General features: G+C 44.0%; 1 protein-coding gene across 1 annotated transcript in view; it reads right to left on the minus strand.

Annotated features, from left to right (window-relative positions):
- Positions 1–275: 275 nt before the first annotated feature.
- cfi (complement factor I) overlaps positions 276–21,307 on the minus strand; it is a 30,660-nt gene continuing 9,628 nt past the window's right edge. Inside the window, exons 6-16 of the mRNA XM_060937825.1 lie at positions 20,778–21,132; positions 17,621–17,771; positions 17,291–17,472; positions 10,101–10,214; positions 9,712–9,860; positions 9,052–9,073; positions 8,781–8,914; positions 5,150–5,253; positions 4,749–5,029; positions 777–878; positions 276–646 (exon numbers count right to left, since the gene is read on the minus strand). Of these exons, the coding sequence (XP_060793808.1) occupies positions 429–646; positions 777–878; positions 4,749–5,029; positions 5,150–5,253; positions 8,781–8,914; positions 9,052–9,073; positions 9,712–9,860; positions 10,101–10,214; positions 17,291–17,472; positions 17,621–17,771; positions 20,778–21,132 (1,812 nt within the window). The 3' untranslated portion in view covers positions 276–428. The remainder of the gene's footprint in view (positions 647–776; positions 879–4,748; positions 5,030–5,149; positions 5,254–8,780; positions 8,915–9,051; positions 9,074–9,711; positions 9,861–10,100; positions 10,215–17,290; positions 17,473–17,620; positions 17,772–20,777; positions 21,133–21,307) is intronic.

Here is a 21,307-nt window from a genome sequence, read left to right on the forward strand (position 1 = left end):
CTGATGCATTACCATATTCTCTTAAGTATGGTGCTTTGCTATAATGTATGTTACATCATATTACCTGATAATCAGATATTTAATAACAGCATTTTTATGAGCATGGTCTCCAGATGGTACCTGCTATCATTATCAATATCGTTGTTCATTATTTTTTTATGATGGATTCCCATGTGAGCCATCTAACTCTACTTAAATACAAGGGCAAACTTGCAAAATTGGTTTGTAAGACTTTTATTGAGAACCATGAAGTGAAATATTCAAAGAATTAGCCCTCATGTTGTATGGCCATCTGTTTAAATGTAATACCAATACAACTTTGCCTACTCTATCTCTTTGCCTACCCTATGTAGTACCAATACCTACTCTATCTCAACTTCATCTCCATTATTCTCATTATAAGTGAGAATGGACTAGCTGGTTCCACTTCATTGATTGTACTTGGTGACTACAGACCAGCCGGTGTGTTGCCGAATCCACTCGAAATAATGAGCCACTTCAGTGTACACTCCGGGGAAGCCGGCTTCTCCACACTTTTCTCCCCAGCTCACGATTCCCCACACATATGACACACCACTAGCATCCTTACACACTAATGGACCTCCGGAGTCACCCTGGCAAGAGTCCACATTTCCCTCTAGATCACCTGACACAGAGGAGACAGGTGTGGACAGGTGAAGTGCACACAAATGGGACAGGTGGGGATGGATTCTCTAAATGTGATGAGTTAGGTTCGACAGGTGAGGTGAGACAAGTGAGGTAAGATGTACACATACCTGCACACAACATTCCCTCGTAGAAGCGTTCCTTGTAGTAGGACCTGCAGTTAGAGATGAGATTCACACTGGCCCACTTCAGTATGTTCACACTGTCTCCCTCTACAAAGACACAGAGGGAGGGTTGTGTGGAGAGGTGAGACAAGTGTGAGCAGGTGAGACAGATAAGACTAGCATGGAAAGATGAGACAAGCAAATGATTGACATGTTATACAGGCAAGCTTTGGATCGGTGAGATCACTTTGAACAAGTAATATATTTGAGTTGTGGAGAGGTGAGACCAGTATGGACTGTTAAGACAGTTGAATAGAAGAGAGGTGAGACAGATGAGACCAGTATCTCTCGTCTCGCCTCATCTTGTCTTCTTCCGCTTATCCGGGACCGGGTCGCGGAGGCAGCAGTCTAAGCATGGAAGCCCAAACTTCCCTTTCCCCAGACACCTCGGCCAGCTCCTCGGGAAGAACACCGAGGCGTTCCCAGGCCAGCCGAGAGACATAGTCCCTCCAGCATGTCCTGGGTCTTCCCTGGAGCCTCTTTCCGGGGGGACATGCCTGGAACACCTCCCCAGGGAGGCGTCCAGGAGGCATCCGAAAGAGATGCCCGAGCCACCTCAGCTGATTCCTCTCGATGTGGCGGAGCAGCAGCTCTACTCCGAGCTCCTCCCAAGTGATTGTGCTTCTCACCCTATCTCTAAGGGAGCGCCCAGCCACCCTGCGAAGGAAACTCATTTCCGCCACTTGTATCCGTGATCTTGTTCTTTCGGTCATTACCCAAAGCTCATGACCATAGGTGAGAGTCGGAACATAGATCGACCGGTAAATTGAGAGCTTCGCCTTTTGGCTCAGCTCCTTCTTCACCACGATGGACCGGTAAAGCGACCGCATCACTGCGGAGGCTGCACCGATCCGCCTGTCAAGCTCACGCTCCATCCTTCCCTCACTCGTGAACAAGATCCCGAGATCTTAAAGTCCTCCACTTGAGGCAGGACTTCTCCACCAACCTGGAGAGGGCAAGCCACCCTTTTCCGGTCGAGAACCATGGCCTCGGACTTGGAGGTGCTGATTCTCATCCCAGCCGCTTCACACTCGACTGCAAACTGCCCCAGTGCATGCTGAAGGTCCTGGTTTGAAGAAGCCAACAGGACAACATCATCCGCAAAAAGCAGAGATGAAATCCTGTGGTTCCCAAACAGGATTCCTTCCGGCCCCTGGCTGTGCCTAGAAATTCTGTCCATAAAAATTATGAACAGAACCGGTGACAAAGGGCAGCCCTGCCGGAGTCCAACATGCACTGGGAACAGGTCTGACTTACTGCCGGCAATGCGAACCAGACTCCTGCTCCATTCGTACAGGGACCGGACAGGCCTTAGCAAAGAGCCCCGAACCCCATACTCCCGAAGCACCCCCCACAGAATACCACGGGGGACACGGTCGAATGCCTTCTCCAGATCCACAAAGCACTTGTGGACTGGTTGGGCAAACTCCCATGAACCCTCGAGCACCCTATGAAGGGTATAGAGCTGGTCCAGTGTTCCGTGACCAGGACGAAAACTGCATTGTTCCTCCTGGATCCGAGGTTCGACTATTGGTCGAATTCTCCTCTCCAGTATCCTGAAGTAAACCTTCCCTGGGAGGCTGAGAAGCGTGATTCCCCTATAATTGGAGCACACTCTCCGGTCCCCTTTCTTAAAAAGAGGGACCACCACCCCAGTCTGCCACTCCAGAGGCACTGTCCCCGACCGCCACGCGATGTTGTAGAGGCGTGTCAACCAAGACAGCCCCACAACATCCAGAGACTTGAGATACTCAGGGCGGATCTCATCCACCCCCGGTGCCTTGCCACCGAGGAGCTTGCAAACCACCTCAGTGACTTCGGCTTGGGTAATGGACGAGTCCACCTCTGAGTCATCAGCCTCAGTCTCCTCAGTGGAAGACATGACGGTGGGATTGAGGAGATCCTCAAAGTATTCCTTCCACCGCCCGACAATGTCCCCAGTCGAGGTCAACAGCTCCCCACCCGCACTGTAAACAGTGTTAGCAGAGTACTGCTTCCCCCTCCTGAGGCGCCGGACGGTTTGCCAGAATTTCTTCGAGGCCGACCGATAGTCCTTCTCCATGGCCTCCCCGAACTCCTCCCAGTTCCAAGTTTTTGCCTCCGCAACTGCCCGAGCTGCAGCACGCCTGGCCTGCCGATACCCGTCAGCTGCCTCAGGAGTCCTGGAGGTCAACATGGCCCGATAGGACTCCTTCTTCAGCTTGACAGCATCCCTTACTTCCGGTGTCCACCACCGGGTTCGGGGATTGCCGCCACAACAGGCACTGGAGACCTTGCGGCCACAGCTCCTAACAGCTGCGTCCACAATGGAGGTAGAGAACATGGTCCACTCAGACTCAATGTCCCCCGCCTCCCTCAGAAGCTGGGAAAAGCTCTCCCGGAGGTGGGAGTTAAAGACCTCCCCAACAGAGTGCTCGGCCAGACGTTCCCAGCAGACCCTCACCATACGTTTGGGCCTGCCAGGTCTGTCCGGCTTCCTCCTCCACCAGCGGATCCAACTCACCACCAGGTGGTGATCAGTTGACAGCTCAGCCCCTCTCTTCACCCGAGTGTCCAAGACATAGGGCCGGAGATCAGATGAAACGACTACAAAGTCGATCATCGACCTCCGACCTAAGGTGTCCTGGTGCCACGTGCACTTATGGACACCCCTATGCTCGAACATGGTGTTTGTTATGGACAAACCGTGACTAGCACAGAAGTCCAATAACAAAACACCACTCGGGTTCAGATCGGGGAGGCCGTTCCTCCCAACCACGCCCCTCCAGGTGTCACTGTCGTTGCCCACATGAGCATTGAAGTCCCCCAGTAGCACAATGGAGTCCCCAGTCTGAGCACCCCTCAGTACCTCTCCCAGGGACTCCAAGAAGGCCGGATACTCTATACTGCTATTTGGCCCATAAGCACAAACAACAGCAAGAGCCCTCTCCCCAATCCAAAGGCGCAGAGAGGCAACCCTCTTGTTCACTGGGGTAAACTCCAACACATGGCGGCTGAGCTGGGGAGCTATAAGCAAGCCCACACCAGCCCGCCGCCGCTCACCACAGGCGACTCCAGAGAAGTGGAAAGTCCAGCCCCTCTCGAGGAGCTGGGTTCCAGAGCCCAAGCTGTGCATGGAGGTGAGCCCGACTATCTCTAGCCGGTACCTCTCAACCTCCCGCACAAGCTCAGGCTCTTTCCCCCCCAGCGAAGTGACATTCCATGTCCCAACAGCCAGCCGCTGTGTCCGGGGATCAGGTCGTTGAGGCCCCTGCCTTCGACTGCCACCCAATCCACACTGCACCAATCCCCTACTGCTACCTCTGTGGGTGGTGAACCCACAGGAGGTCGGGCCCACGTCACCTCTTCGGGTTGAGCCCGGCCGGGCCCCATGGGCAAAGGCCCGGCCACCAAGCGCTCGCATACGAGCCCCAACCCCGGGCCTGGCTCCAGGGTGGGGCCCCGGCTGCGTCATACCGGGCGACGTCACGGTCCTTGATTTTTTCTCCATAGGGGTTTTTGGAGACCAGTATGGACAGGTAAAATAGTGGAGCTGTGGATAGGTGAGACCAGTGAGGACAGGTGAAAAAAGCTTTGTACAGGTGAAACCAGTATGGAATGGTAAGGTAGTTGAATTGTGGATAGGTGAGACAGGCAAGACCAGTGTAGACAGGTGATACAGGTAAATTTTGGACAGTTAAGACCAGTGTGAACAGGTAAAATAGTTGAGTTGTGGAGAGGTGAGCCAGGTGAGACCTGTGTAAACAGATCATACAAAAAAATTACTGGACAGGTGAGACCATTGTAGATAGGTAGGATAGTTGAGCTGTGGAGGTGAGACAGTTCAAGTCTGCGCAAGTGATATAGGTGGGATTACATTATCATTATTTTACCATTAGCATTTTGCTAAGCAACTGTACACAATAAAGTGTTGCATACGTTTGTTGCGTCCCCAACCAGAGACAGTGCAGGTGTAGTTGGGAGGAAACTGCAGCGGGGACCAGGGGACACAGACGGACCGCACGGCCGGGTTCGGGTAGAGGCACTCTTTCACATTGGCTAATTCCTCCAGCTGGATGAGCGCAATATCATTCTCATAGGTGCTTGGGTTGTAGTCACGGTGAATGATGATGTTCTTCACAGGGACACTGTCAGTGGTTTTCAGCAGAGACAGCTTCTTCCACAGAGAGAATTTAATCCGGAATGCCTGGGGCTTCTGCCTACACACACACACACACACACACACACACACATACACCACCAACAACAACAACAAATTGTGTGTTATGGAACAACTTTACAAAAATAGTTCGTGGTCATTCTAAACACTGATTGGCTACCTGACACAGTGGGCAGCAGTCAGAACCCAGCACCCGCCCAGGTAAGCACCACCGCAGTGGATTCTGTCATCTTCCTGCACGGCCACCTGCCACTGTATCTGAGTCTGAACACAACAGCACACAATTTCCTGAGTACTGCAATACACTGCTGTGTAATGTTTTGTGGTGTGTACTGGTGTGTGGTGATGTGTAGTGATATGCGGTGTTCAGTAGTGTTGTGCAAAGTTGTGTGGTGTAAATACAGTGCATATAAAGTGTACACACCCTGTTAAAATGATAGGTTTTTCTGATGATAAAAAAGTGAGACCATGATAAATAATTTCAAAACTTTTCCCACCTTTAATGTGACCTACCGGTATAACCTGTACAATTCAATTGAAAAACAAACAAATCTGTTTGGGGGAAAAACATTTAAAAAAAAAAAGTGCAATAAGCTGGTTGCATAAGTGTGCACACCCTTAAACTAACACTTTGTTGAAGCACCTTTTGATTTAATTACAGCATTCAGTCTTTTTGGGTCGGAGTCTATCAGCCTGCCACATCTAGACTTGGCAATATTTGCCTGCTCTTCCTTGCAAAAGCGCTTCAAATCTGTCAGATTGTGAGGGCATCTCTTGTGCACAGCCCTCTTCAGGTCATCCCACAGATTTTCAATTGGATTTAGGTCTGGGCTCTGGCTGGGCTATTCCAAAACTTTTGGGGGGTCATTGTTGTGCTGAAAGATGAAATTTCTCTTCATCTTCAGCTTTCTAGCAGACACCTGGACGTTTCGGGCAAAAATTGACTGGTATTTAGAACTGTTCATAATTCCCTCCACTATGACTAAAGCCCCTGTTCCAGCTGAAGAAAAACAACCCCAAAACATGATGCTGCCACCACCATGCTTCACCGTGGGTATGGTGTTCTTTTGGTGATGCGCAGTGTTGTTTCTGCACCAAACATACCTTTTGGAATTGTGACCAAAAAGTTCAACCTTGGTTTCATCAGACCATAACACATTTTCCCACATGCTTTTGTGAGAGTTGATTTTTTTTTTTTGCCAAATTTAGCCCGGCCTGGATGATTTTCTTTGACCCTACCCCATAGTCCAGACATATAGAGAATACAGGAGATTGTTGTCACATGTAGTACACAACCAGTACCTGCCAGAAATTCCTGCAGCTCCTTCAGTGTTACTGTAGGCCTCTTGGCAGCCTCCCTGACCAGTTTTTGTCTTGTCTTTTCATCAATTTGAGGGACATCCAGTTCTCGCTAATGTCACTGTTGTCCCATATCTTCTCCACTTCTTGATGACTGTCTTCACTGTGCTCCATGGTATATCTAATGCCATGGACATTTTTTTGTACCCTTCTCCTGACTGATACCTTTTAACAATGAGATCTTTTTGATGCTTTGTAAGCTCTCTGTGAACCCTGGCTTTTGCTGGAGGATGTAACTGAACAAATGTCTGAACTTTATTTGGGGTTAATTAGAGATATTTTAATTGATGGCAGGTGTGAACCCAAAAAGACTGAATGCTGCAATTAAATCAAAAGGTGCTTCAACAAAGTATTAGTTTAAGGGTGTGCATACTTATGCAACCAGCTTATTGTATGTTTTTTTTTTATGTTTTCCCCCGAACAGATTTGTTTGTTTATCAGTTGAATTATACAGGTTATAGGTCACATTAAAGGTGGGAAAATTTTTGAAATTATTTATCATGGTCTCATTTTTTTACATCAGAAAAACCTATCATTTCAACAGGGTGTGTACACTTTTTATATCCACTGTAGTTGTGTAGTGAGGTGTAGTGTTGTATACTGATGTGTAGTGTTGTGTGATGTTGTACAGTGGTGTGTACTGTTGTGTGCTATTTTGTGGTGTTGTGTTTCATATTGTGCAGTGTACTATTGTATATTCTGCAGTATTGTTTAATATTGTACTGTATACTGTGAATATTGTGTAGTGTGCAGATTTGTGGAGTACAGTGTTGTGCAGTGTGCCATTGTACACTGTGTAATATTATATAGTGTGGAGTGTTGTGCAGTATAGTGTAGTAAAGTATAATGTACTTTATACTGTGTTTATTTGTGTAGTGCTTTTAACAATGGCCAAAAAAGCAGCTTTACAGAAATCCAGAAATAAAATTTGAATTTAAATTGATTCCTTCTCAGCCCCTGTATATTATTGTGCATAACTGCGTAGTATTTTGTAGTGTTGTGTACTGTTGTGTATGATTGTGTAATATTCCATCCATTATTTGTAACTGCTTATCCTGTGCAGGGTCGCAAGCAAGCTGGAGCCTATCCCAGCTGACTATGGGCGAGAGGTGGGGTACACCCTGGACAGGTCACCAGGTCATCGCAGGGCTGACACATAGAGACACACAACCATTCACACCTATGGTCAATTTAGAGCCACCAATTAGCCTAACCTGCATGTCTTTGAACTGTAGGAGAAAACGGAGCACCCGGAGGAAACCCACACAGACATGGGGAGAACATGCAAACTCCACACAGAAAGGCCCTCGTCAGCCACTGGGCTCGAACCCAGGACCTTCTTGCTGTGAAGCAGCAGTGCTAACCACTGCACCACTGCATCACTGTACTGCCCTGTAATATTGTGCATCATTATCTATTATTATGTATTATTTTGTATTACTGTGTAATGTAAATCACTGGGTATTATTGTGTATTATTTTGTCGTCACTCTCACTCACTCACTATCCATTTTGAGTCAGTTGACATGTCAGACGTGTGTGGGAAAGAGAAAGATGTGTTTGTCGTTGTATATTATTATGTAATGTTGCGCATCATCATTGCATATTATTGTGTATTATTTTGCAGTGTTGTTTATTGCTGTGTAATGTTGTGCATCATTGTGTATTATTGTGTATTATTTTGTATTGTTGTGTATTGGAGTGTAATGTTGTGCCTCGTGTATTATTGTGTATTTTTTGTGGTGTTGTTTATCAGTGTTGTGCGTCGTGTATCATTGTATGTTATACATATAGGACACTTTTTAGATGAAATAAAAACATGTATTCTATTCTCTTTTAGCTGGTTTCATTCATTTGGTTTGACAGCATGCAATATTTTTATCATATTGCTTATCTTACGTGTATTACGTCACTCTACCCAATGGACAATGAGCATTGAATATGGTTTACAATATTGCATGGTTGTCAAGACAACATGATGTCACATGTCAGAGCTGATGCAAATATTCAGTGAGAAAGTTTTCTGCTGCGCATGCACAGAAGCATTTCTTTGTTCGCCGGGAAAGAGAAAGACGCGTTGAACACCCGAAAGGCTACCAAAACTTCATTAGATATTCTTCATGCATATTTACAAGAGAAAAAACATACCAGTGGACATCAAAAAACTGAAAAAAGAGAGTGTATAATAATAATAATAATAATAATGATAATAATAATAATAATAATAATGGCTGCCTTTTTTGTGGTATATCATATATTCCATTCAGCTAGCTTGATATTGAACGAGTCGAAAACATGCTAGCTGAATGGACTATATCTGATATACCATCAGCCAATATGATTTAATTATTTTGGATTATTTTGTAGTGTTGGGGAAGGTTGTGCATTGTTGTGTATTATTGTGCATTATTGTGTATTGTTGTGCATTCTGACCGGCAGAGCTTCCTCTCCCCCCACCACACGTTTAGTGCGTCTGTATTGTGCTTCTTCCTCTGTCTTATAAACATACTCCATGTTGGGAATTCCACACTGCAGAGTCTCTGTGTGATTGCGTGCTTTCTGGATATCTGACACACACACACACACACACACACACACACACACACACACACACACACACACATTAGAATTATTGCAATTGTGATATTGTTAAGTTGTGTGTCTGTACATGTGATGTGTGCATGTGTTGAGCTCTTTACCGTACCTTCCTTAGGATTTGACCAGACCTCTGTAAAACACACAAGGGTCATGTTAGCATGGTGTGTGTGTGTGTTAAAATATTCAATTTAAACCACATCAACATTTACAGATGCGAGTTAGCATTCTGCTATGGCTAACATTTATTTATTGTTTCACAACCTGACAGACTGTGTATGTAACTTACACTAGCTACTGTATACTGCTCAGCTTAAGGCTAGTTGTGTTTGTATCTAAGCTGAGAAACGTGATGTCAAGGAATGCAAATGTTTCTTTTGTTTAGACACTGATTTAGCAACTTAATTAGCATGTTCTAATATTTTTCAATATGGATGTGTGGCTCGTAGTTAGATGCTAACCTATTTCAGGGTTGATCACTGTCTGAGATGCTTCTGAAACAGAAAGAACAGATTAGCACTGATTATGTGTTATTAGCATTAGCATCATTAAAATTCAGTGATAGCTCACATCTTTGAATGTATGTGTGCATGTGCGTAAAATCTTTTTCTTGCTAACAGTCTTTTTGTCTAATAATGGCTAGCTAGCAAAAACATAAGTTGACAGGGAAATGCATTTGGAATTAGGTTTAGATAGCTATTCCTATATATACCAGTAATAGTAAATAAAGTAAAGTGTGTGTGTGTGTTCCTGGCACTAACCGTTCCACTTGTGAATCTGATTTAGGACGAATCTTACTGATGTCTGTGGATGTTTCGAGTTCGTCTTCGCCTCCTAAACAATCCCGTATCTGATCTCCAACAGCTTGGCGTGGTAGACACACTCCAGTTTTGCAGTGGAAAGCACCCTTTTGGCAATCTAAAGACAATATGACACCATACTATATCACAATACACAGTACTACAATACACTACCCAACATAAAATACAGTATTACACAATACTACACCACACTACACTACACACCATGCAACACACTCAATACTGCACAGTATACAGTTCTACGTGAGAAAACAGTGTACTGCATCGTGGTATAATATAGTACTGTACAGTATTGTGTAGTGTTGTAGTGTATTTGATTGAGTGTGAGTTGTCATACCTGTGCAGCACATTTCATCACTGTTGTCTCCACAGTCATCCAGTCCATCACAGATATGTTCCCACGACACACACTTCTCATTAACACAGCGGAACTCATCACACTCCTCCCTGCCTGCAGTCACCCAGACAACAGTGAGTGTGTGTGTTTGTGTGTGTGCGCACGCGTGTGTGTGTGTGTGTGTGTGTGTGTGTGTGTGTGTGAGAGAGAGAAACATTATCACACCCTATTCATTATACAACCCCAATTCCAAAAAAGTTGGGACAAAGAACAAATTGTAAATAAAAACGGAATGCAATAATTTACAAATCTCAAAAACTGATATTGTATTCACAATAGAACATAGACAACATATCAAATGTCGAAAGTGAGACATTTTGAAATTTCATGCCAAATATTGGCTCATTTGAAATTTCATGACAGCAACACATCTCAAAAAAGTTGGGACAGGGGCAATAAGAGGCTGGAAAAGTTAAAGGTACAAAAAAGGAACAGCTGGAGGACCAAATTGCAACTCATTAGGTCAATTGGCAATAGGTCATTAACATGACTGGGTATAAAAAGAGCATCTTGGAGTGGCAGCGGCTCTCAGAAGTAAAGATGGGAAGAGGATCACCAATCCCCCTAATTCTGCGCCAACAAATAGTGGAGCAATATCAGAAAGGAGTTCAACAGTGTAAAATCACAAAGAGTTTGAACATATCATCATCTACAGTGCATAATATCATCAAAAGATTCAGAGAATCTGGAAGAATCTCTGTGCGTAAGGGTAAAGGCCGGAAAACCATACTGGGTGCCCGTGATCTTCGGGCCCTTAGACGGCACTGTATCACATACAAGCATGCTTCTGTATTGGAAATCACAAAATGGGCTCAGGAATATTTCCAGAGAACATTATCTGTGAACACAATTCACTGTGCCATCCGTTGTTGCCAGCTAAAACTCTATAGTTCAAAGAAGAAGCCGTATCTAAACATGATGCAGAAGTGCAGACGTCTTCTCTGGGCCAAGGCTAATTTAAAATGGACTGTGGCAAAGTGGAAAACTGTTCTGTGGTCAGACAAATCAAAATTTGAAGTTCTTTATGGAAATCAGGGACGCCGTGTCATTCGGACTAAAGAGGAGAAGGACAACCCAAGTTGTTATCAGCGCTCAGTTCAGAAGCCTGCATCTCTGATGGTATGGGGTTGCATTAGTGCATGTGGCATGGGCAGCTTACACATCTGGAAAGACACCATCAATGCTGAAAGGTATATCCAGGTTCTAGAGCAACATATGCTCCCATCCAGATGACGTCTCTTTCAGGGAAGACCTTGCATTTTCCAACATGACAATGCCAAACCACATACTGCATCAATTACAGAATCATGGCTGCGTAGAAGAAGGGTCCGGGTACTGAACTGGCCAGACTGCAGTCCAGATCTTTCACCCATAGAAAACATTTGGCGCATCATAAAACAGAAGATACGACAAAAAAGACCTAAGACAGTTGAGCAACTAGAATCCTACATTAGACAAGAATGGGTTAACATTCCTATCCCTAAACTTGAGCAACTTGTCTCCTCAGTCCCCAGACGTTTACAGACTGTTGTAAAGAGAAAAGGGGATGTCTCACAGTGGTAAACATGGCCTTGTCCCAACTTTTTTGAGATGTGTTGTTGTCATGAAATTTAAAATCACCTAATTTTTCTCTTTAAATGATACATTTTCTCAGTTTAAACATTTGATATGTCATCTATGTTCTATTCTGAATAAAATATGGAATTTTGAAACTTCCACATCATTGCATTCCATTTTTATTTACAATTTGTACTTTGTCCCAACGTTTTTGGAATTGGGGTTGTATAGGTCACATAAACACCATCATTTGTCCGGTATGGGCATGTTCAAAACCACAACATTTCATCATTGGGTTTAATAAACAACATTTAGATATTGCATATTAGGTATCCTGCCTGGCCAAACAAAACCCTGTTGCACACTCTAATATTTTGTTGGACTTCGTTTACCCTTGATTACTGTGCATATTTGCTGTGGTGTTCTTTCAACAACCTTATGCAAAGTCACAACATTTATTTCCATCCAGAGTTGCATTCATTTTTGTCTGAGACCTTGTGAGAGATCTCTGTAGTCTTCTCCAGCACATCCCAAAGATGTTCAATGGGGTTAAGGTCAGGACTCTGTGTTGGTCAATTCATGTGTGAAAATGATTCCTCATGCTTCCTGAACCACTCTTTCACAATTTGAGCCCAATGAATCCTGGCACTGTTGTCTTGGAAGATGCCCGTTCCATCAGGGAAGTAAAAATGCATTGATTAGATAACCTGCTCATTCACTATGTTCAGATCATCAGCTGACTTCATTTTATTGCCACATAATGTTGCTGAGCCTCGACCTGACCAACTGAAGCAACCCCAGATCATAACACTGCCTCCAGAGGCTTGTATGGTGGCCACTATGCATGGTGGGTGGATCGCTTCATGCACTTCCCTTCTTATCCTGACACGCCCATCACTCTGGAATAGAGTATATCTGGATTTATCAGACCACATGACCTTTTATTGGGCGGCATGGTGGTGTAGTGGTTAGCACTGTCACCTCACAGCAAGGAGGCCCTGGGTTTGAGCCCAGCGGCTGACGAGGGCCTTTCTGTGTGGAGTTTGCATGTTCTCCCCGTGTCTGCGTGGGTTTCCTCCGGGTGCTCCGGTTTCCCCCACAGTCCAAAGACATGCAAGTTAGGCTAATTGGTGGCTCTAAATTGACCGTAGGTGTGAATGTGAGTGTGAATGGTTGTTTGTGTCTATGTTTCAGCCCTGCGATGACCTGGCGACTTGTCCAGGGTGTATGCCGCCTCTGGCCCATAGTCAGCTGGAATAGGCTCCAGCTTTGCCCGGGACCCTGCACAGGATAAGTGGCTACAGATAATGGATGGATGGATGGATGGCCTTTTATCTTTGCTCCAGAGTCCAATCTTTATGCTCCCTAGCAAACAGAAGCCTTTTCGTCTGATTAGCTTGACTAACAAGTAGCTTTCTTATGGCCACACAACTGTTTAGACCCAATCGTGTGAGTTCTCATCATATTGTGCATGTGGAAATGCTCTTCCCACTGGTTGTGGTGGTGGATTAGCTATTGTTTTTCACAATCATTTTTAGACACATTCCTGTAGAAAATTTCTCCAGCATTGAGGTTCAGCTTTTTAAAATTGAGATCATCAATCCTGTACTGTGTGCACTTATTTATAGAGCCCTGAAATATAATAAGGATTTTGTCCAGGAGTTCTCCGAGCTTTTATCTTTCATGGTGTCATGCTCTGATAGACTACTGATTTTGGGAGATATGAACATTAATGTTTGCTGTCCGACAAAACGCCTGGTCAAAGAGTTCTTAGGTCTTGTGAACTCTTAACTTCTCAGTTAGTTTCTAGCCCCACACCTCAGAGGTCACACGCTGCGCTTAGTTCTAACACTTGGCCTCTCTATAAATAACCTGGAGATTGTTGATCCTGACATATCTGATCAGTTGACTTTGAAACTAAACTCTTGTGTCTGCCCACCGACTCCACTCAACCTCAGTGCTATTCTTGTCCTATACAGTGCTGCAGCTTCTCAGAAACTCACAAATGGTAACAGAAGCCCTTTCCCTCTGCCCTGATACTGATGATCTGGTTAAGCTTTTAGATTCTATTGGTAACGACACACTGAATCTGATTGCTCCTTTAAAGCTAAGGAGAGCCAAGGTTAAAGCTAGTGTTCAGCCCTGGCTAAATGGCACCACTTGTGTTCTCAGACAGGAATGCAGGCAGGCTGAGTGTAAGGTGGAAAAAGGACAAACTCTATATTTCTTATGAAATTGTCACCAAGCACTACCAACCTACTGTGAAAGCAGCAAAATCGAATTATTTATCTGATTTAATTGCTAATGCTGTCTTGAGACCTAGAGTTCTTTTTAGCACCATTAACACTTTTTAAACCCACCTGTTAGTGACTATTGAGCTATTGAGAAATAGCTCACAGGTCTCAGGAGTACTCTCAGTAAGCACCTGAGAGTACTCCTGAGACCTGTGAGCTATTTCTCAATTACTTTATTAATAAAGTTCAAGTCATTTAATCTAGCACTATCCAACCAGGTGCTAATCACTCTGTGCAGATACCAGCTTCCATTAGGCCAGTGCACAGCCATCTTACTCTTTTTCAACAGCTTTCCTCTTCTCAGCTAGCCAATATAGTCCTGCACATAAAACCATCCAATTATTCGCTGGACGTTTTACCGTCATGTTTGTTTAAAGATACTTTCAGGGTTACTAGTCCAATTGTTTTGGCTATTATTAACAGCTGTCTTGATTCTGGTATAATCAATACCGGACAACTGTTCAGCCATGGCTGAAGACGCCTATTCTTGATCCCACAGTTTATTCTAACTACAGGCCCATATCTAAGCCCCCTTTCACTTCCAGAATTATGGAAAAAGTGGTTTCTGTGCAGTTACTTTCATATCTGAAGTACAACAACTTATGTGATGTGTTCCAGTCAGGTTTTAAAAAACTTCATAGTACGGAATCTGCTTTGTTGAAGGTGACCAATATCATTTTATTAACTTTGGATTCAGGGTCTTGTACAATTTTAGTTCTACTGGATCTTAGTGCTGCATTTGACACAGCTGACCATGGAGTTCTGTTAAAACAGCTTGAGTATGAGGCTGGCATTCAGGGCCTTGCATTGAAATGGTTTGAGTCCTACCTTAAAGGTAGCTCTATGTCTGTTAACATAGATGCTAATTTCTTTCAGCCAGCACCCCTCTCACAAGGCGTTCCACAAGGTTCTATCTTTGCCCCATTGTTATTCACCTTATATCTGCTCCCCCTGGGGCCCATTTTTCAAAAACATAGTGTTGCTTACCATTGTTGCGCTGATGATACCCAGTTATATCTCCCAGTGAGTCCTGATATCACTTCATTGGTAAAAAAGCTGATTGAGTACCTTGGTTATATTAAGCACTGGATGGTGCAAAATTTCCAACAACTAAATGAAAATAAAACAGAAGTCATTATTTTCAGCCCAACCTCATCTCCTGCTTAAAGGCGGCACTCAGTTGGACTCCTTATCAGCAACGATTCATAACAATGTCAGGAACCTGGGTATCATTTTCAAGTCCTCACTAAGTTTTACAAACAAATTTCCACAGTAGTAAAGTTCCAGTTTCTACCCAGGGCCGCGTTAACCCTTGCCGAGGCCCCACCCTCGCCTGTTGTCAACTGCGCTCAGCAAATTCACCCCCTCAGACGTGCCTGTCTAACTAGACACAGAAACTTAAATAATGACAGTGGCACAATTAGAAATACTATTGAACGATAAAACTTTATATCCATCAACACCTATTTAATCGAGAAAAAGCAATGGTGAAATAGGCAATTGCATGGTGAAAAAATCCATCAGACATCACGGTTAACAAGTCTGGTTAACTAAAGTTTAGCCTCAAGAAGCCTTTGAATGAGTGAGTCAATGAACAACATGTCAAGAACATAACCTAGGCCTACAACAGTTTCTTTAGTATTCAGAACAAGAACATTCATTTGGTATATAACCGTTCGTTTTCATTTTGGAATCCAGGCGACTTTTAACTTGTGAAAACAAAGAGCGATAACAAAGAAAGAAAAATATCTTGCTTCTCAGAAATAAATCTCAAAATGTTAGGCTATGTGAAACTTTTAATCCTTTCACACACGTAATGTCCCAAACAGCAGTGGCACACAGCTTTGCGCATTCAGTTTGACAGCCATGGGTCAACTTACAAGGGCACTTTCCTACTTTTCTGGAAAGCGAAGTCATTAATTAAATCATTGAACTCAAGCTGGCGTAGCGTGTGAAGACATGGTGGACAGTGATCATATTGACAATGACGGGTGATTTATGCGACGGGACAAGGTGGGCTTCCTTACGGGTGGCGAAATGCATCAAAAATGTTATCAATATGATCAAAACTTCTGAAAATATCGTTTCGTATTTTCCGATCTCGCTACCTCCGAGGTCCCCTAGTGGCCGAGGCCCTGGGCAGCTGCCCATGAAGCCCATTAGGATAACGCGTCCTTGTTTCTACCAACTGTGGCTAATTTCAAAGGTAAAATCTTTTCTCTCACAGAAGGACTTGGAAATAGTCATTCATGTTTTTATTACATCTTGGCTTGACTATTATAACACCTTATGTGTGGGTTTGGCCCAGTCTATCTTGCCTTCAGCTGGTTCAAAACGCAGCAGCTAGATTTTTAACTGGCGCTAGACAAAAAGGATCATATTTCACCTGTACTCGTCTCTCTCCACTGCTTACTGATAAGATTCTGTACTGAGTTTAACATTTCGTTGTTTGCTTTTAAAGCCTTGCATGAGCTTGCTCCAAAATATATCTGCGACCTCCTTCATCGCTACTCGGCACCGAGATCACTGAGGTCATCTAGACAACTACTTTTTGTCGTCCCAAGATCTCGACTGAAGTCTAGGGGCGAGAGGGCTTTTTCAGCTGTTGCCCCTTAGCTGTTTTCTTTGCTTAATGGAGGCCAGTAATTTGACCCTTCTGAAACACATAACATCTTTCGCACGACCACATGATACATCACCCGACATAGTTGTTTAAGAGATGAGCAGCATCAGTTAGGGTTAAAAGAATTATTGCCAGCTGAAACATATTAATCACTGCAGTAATTATCCAATCAAAGGCTCTTAAGTATTTCTCATTTCATCTCATTATCTCTAGCCACTTTATCCTGTTCTACAGGGTCGCAGGCAAGCTGGAGCCTATCCCAGCTGACTACGGGCGAGAGGCGGGGTACACCCTGGACAAGTCGCCAGGTCATCACAGGGCTGACACATAGACACAACCATTCACACTCACATTCACACCTACGGTCAATTTAGAGTCACCAGTTAACCTAACCTGCATGTCTTTGGACTGTGGGAGAAACCGGAGCACCCGGAGGAAACCCACGCGGACACGGGGAGAACATGTAAACTCCACACAGAAAGGCCCTCGCCGGCCACGGGACTCGAACCTGGACCTTCTTGCTGTGAGGCGACAGCGCTAACCACTACACCACCGTGCCGCCCGCTCTTAAGTATTTGATTATTTAAATACAAATGGCAATTTTCTTTGGTCAGGCAGTGTATATTAGAAGTAAATGTGTGATGTTCAATTATTACCTTGTTGTTCTGTGTAGCATGTTACTGTAGCAACAGATGTGTTATCACTGATGGGGAAAGGTTTGGAAAGTATACATTCGGCCAGGGAGTGCTCCGCTCCCGTACACTGTACACTGATACACTTCAAGCCATACTGTTCTTCTACATCCTTAAACTTGCTCGTCCCCAATGCCAGTGCTCCTCTGAGACAGAGACACACACACACACAGAAGGAAATATATATATATATATATATATATATATATATATATATATATATATATATATATATATATATATATATATATAGAGAGAGAGAGAGAGAGAGAGAGAGAGAGAGAGAGAGAGTACCTGCTATCACTGCTGGTGTGTCTGCATACAACATTAGCGGCTGCCGTGTCCCATGAGTTTGAAGCACAAATCAGTACTTCCTCATTAACTATGCTCACCCGAACCACCTGCTCATCCTTGAGCTCCTGTAACGACACTTTAAAAGAGTCCTCTGTCTCACACACACACACACAAACACACAGACACACACGTTTTATACCATCAGGAATGTAAATATGGGCTGTGTTCCAAACACTCAAGCTCCAGGAGAAGTGTTCAAATTACAGTTCGCTCTAACACTAATAGTGTGGTTTGGGATGCAACACATATTTTTAGTTCAGTTAAAATTGCACTATGTAGGATTTAAGGGGACCTATTAGCAGAAATGGAAAATAGTATTGGGGCGGCATGGTAGTGTAGTGGTTAGCACTGTCACCTCACAGCAAGAAGGTCCTGGGTTCGAGCCCAGCGGCTGGCGAGGGCCTTTCTGTATGGAGTTTGCATGTTCTCCCCGTGTCTGCGTAGGTTTCCTCCGGGTGCTCCGGTTTCCCCCACAGTCCAAAGACATGCAGGTTAGGCTGATGGGTGGCTCTAAATTGACCGTAGCTATGAGTGTGAATGGTTGTTTGTCTCTGTGTGTCAGCCCTGCGATGATCTGGTGACTTGTCCAGGGTGTACCCTGCCTCTCGCCCATAGTCAGCTGGGATAGGCTCCAGCTTGCCTACGACCCTGCATAGGATAAGTTGTTACGGATAATGGATGGATGGATGGAAAATAGTATTCATAATTATATTTAGTGTACAATCAGCTATAACTACAGATCAGTGTGTTATTGTAAGCTTAAAATGATCCTTTCATATCTACATAGAGAGCAGATCCTCTTTTACTGAGCCGCCATGTTGTGCTGCCATGTTTCTACAGTAACCCAGAACAGAAAAACCAAACATCAGCTCTGGAGCATGCATTTCATTTCCCACATTTTTACAAGTGGCAGACTGAATCTAGCACAGGAAGAAAGGTGAAAAAGAAGTTCTTTTATTCCTGCACATGTCGTGTAAATGGACGCATAAAGCCCATTCAAAAACGTAGCCTACCAACCACATGCCAGGCTTTTAGTTTTCGGAAGAAAACCATAAGATTCAAATGTGTTTCCGAGTCTAGCATTGTTTAATTTTCATTTTATATCAGAAATTTATCGTTAACCTGCCGGAACTGATTGAAATGTTGATTAGCTTAACAGTCACTAAGATAAACAAAAAAAAGCACACCACTCTGCCACTGGGATGAAACTGCTGATGTAAAGCTGTGGCTCTGCAGACAGATATTATTGCACCTGACAGCTACTGCAGGTCCGAAGATATGTTTGGAAAGGGAAGGGTGAGGGTGGGGTATTCAGTTGGTTGCAATCTGCATCCTCACCACTAAATGCCACTAAATCCTACATAGTGCACCTTAATTTAGATTAATACATGTAACTTGTATTGTGTTTTTAAGTTACCCATATAAGATTATTTAATTTGCTTCAGGAAGTGATTGTCTCAGTTCATCTGATTATTAACCCCGCCGACAGTAGTCGGAGGGGTTATTATTTTCACCTGCGTCAGTCTGTGTGTGTGTGTATCTGTCTGTCTGTCTGTCTGTGTGTCTGCAAGATATCTCAAGAACCAATGGATCGATTTGGACCAAATTTTGTACATGTGTTGCCAATCACCCAGGAAGGAAACCATTAGATTTTGGAGGTCAAAGGTCAAAGGTCAAGGTCATGGCAGAACTTCGAAATTTTCGCCAAATGTATTAATGACCTAAAACTTGTGAACAAAGTAAAAGGCCTAAGGTTAAGGTCATTGTCAAGGTTTGTCACTGATTGTTAACCCCTAGTGATGGCTGTGCAGGCGGGGTTTGCACTCGTTAGAGTGTCCCTGTCTAGTTTAATTAGTCTTTTACGTTTTATCAGTGAAAATGCATGCATGTACATGTATGCTGCATAAGTTATAACACCTATCCTGTTTTAATGAGAGTCCACCCACAATCAATGAAGTCAAATCAGTCTTAGTTGAGCAAGTCAGTAAAGGAATTTCTTACTTTCACCATAAATGTTTATTTACGGTATATGACTTTGGTCTATAGCTGTAAGAGGCCTCGGCCTTAAAACCAGTTACCGCTGTGACATCACGCACTCAGGGCTGGCTGGCTCAGTGGGGCAGCTCGAATGCCAACTTTGCGGTCGACTTTAACTCTCAAAAATATATATTTTTTTAATTCCCATTTATGCAGCATACAAGAGTCAAGGATGGAGATACTATCTACTCAGAAATGTATTTAAAAATAAAGGTTCTGTGTATCTCCTTTAAACACACTCACTGCACTGGTTCATTATGAAGTAAACACTTAGTTACTTTTGGTCTGACTTTATTATCCTTTGTATTTTGTGTTGACTTCCTGGTTTTGATTTTGACTGCTCTTTGGATTCTTGCTATTTTGCCTTGCCTCTGATGTTTCGTTTGTGCCTCGCCTGAACCTTGCCTGTCCCTGTTTCTGATTTTGCCTAATGTTTTGGATTTGTTTGCCTAAGTTTTTTTGTTTATTTGTTTATTTATTTATTTTAACCTGTATCTACATCCATTTGTTGCCTGCACTCCTGACTACAAAAGATATTTGTAGCTACTATGATGTCTCAACTTTTCTTGTGATTTCAACATTTTAGTTGATTTCATCATTGAGTTTTAGAAATGTTCTAGCAATTCTCATCTCATCTCATCATCTCTAGCCGCTTTATCCTGTTCTACAGGGTCGCAGGCAAGCTGGAGCCTATCCCAGCTGACTACGGGCGAGAGGCGGGGTACACCCTGGACAAGTCGCCAGGTCATCACAGGGCTGACACATAGACACAGACAACCATTCACACTCACATTCACACCTACGGTCAATTTAGAGTCACCAGTTAACCTAACCTGCATGTCTTTGGATTGTGGGGGAAACCGGAGCACCCGGAGGAAACCCACGCGGACATGGGGAGAACATGCAAACTCCGCACAGAAAGGCCCTCGCCGGCCGCTGGGCTCGAACCCAGAACCTTCTTGCTGTGAGGTGACAGCGCTAACCACTACACCACCGTGACGCCCTCTAGCAATTCTGTTGATATTTATTGTTATTTTTGTTTTTATTCATGTTTTCTCACCTGCACAGTTTCCGAGATAAGTGTAGTGAGAGAATACAGGTTTTTTGTATCGGCAGGAGATGGCCTGAGCGTGGCACAAGGAAAGGTAGCTCCTCCCGTTCAGTCCACACGCAGTTGCTCCAGTCCGTGGACACTGATAGGGCAGTTTACACACACACTGCCCATCGATGCAGCGCTGCCATGGTGGGCAGAATACTTTAGCGCAGGACAAGCGAGTGTATTTCCCAAGCACACACTCCTGAGACAGCAGGTTACGGGCTGAGGCTTTATGGAGAGGAGGGAGAGGGATAAAACTGGAGGTGGGTTTAGGTTCCAGCTGCGATTGTGTGTTCTCAGAATCCGCTGCTACAGTTACCTGGATAAACAGAAGCTGAGTGTAATTAAGTGTCATTTTATTCATATGAAGGTTTTTTTTTGTCTTTTTAATAGTTTACCAATATGTATGAGGGAAATGTTGACACTTATTACACTTAGAATAGAAAATAAAGCCAGGCTCGCCATAAGGTGTGTGTTGATATATTTGAGTCACA

The sequence above is a fragment of the Neoarius graeffei genome, chromosome 13 (genome assembly GCF_027579695.1).
Source record: "Neoarius graeffei isolate fNeoGra1 chromosome 13, fNeoGra1.pri, whole genome shotgun sequence".
NCBI classification, from domain to species: domain Eukaryota; kingdom Metazoa; phylum Chordata; class Actinopteri; order Siluriformes; family Ariidae; genus Neoarius; species Neoarius graeffei.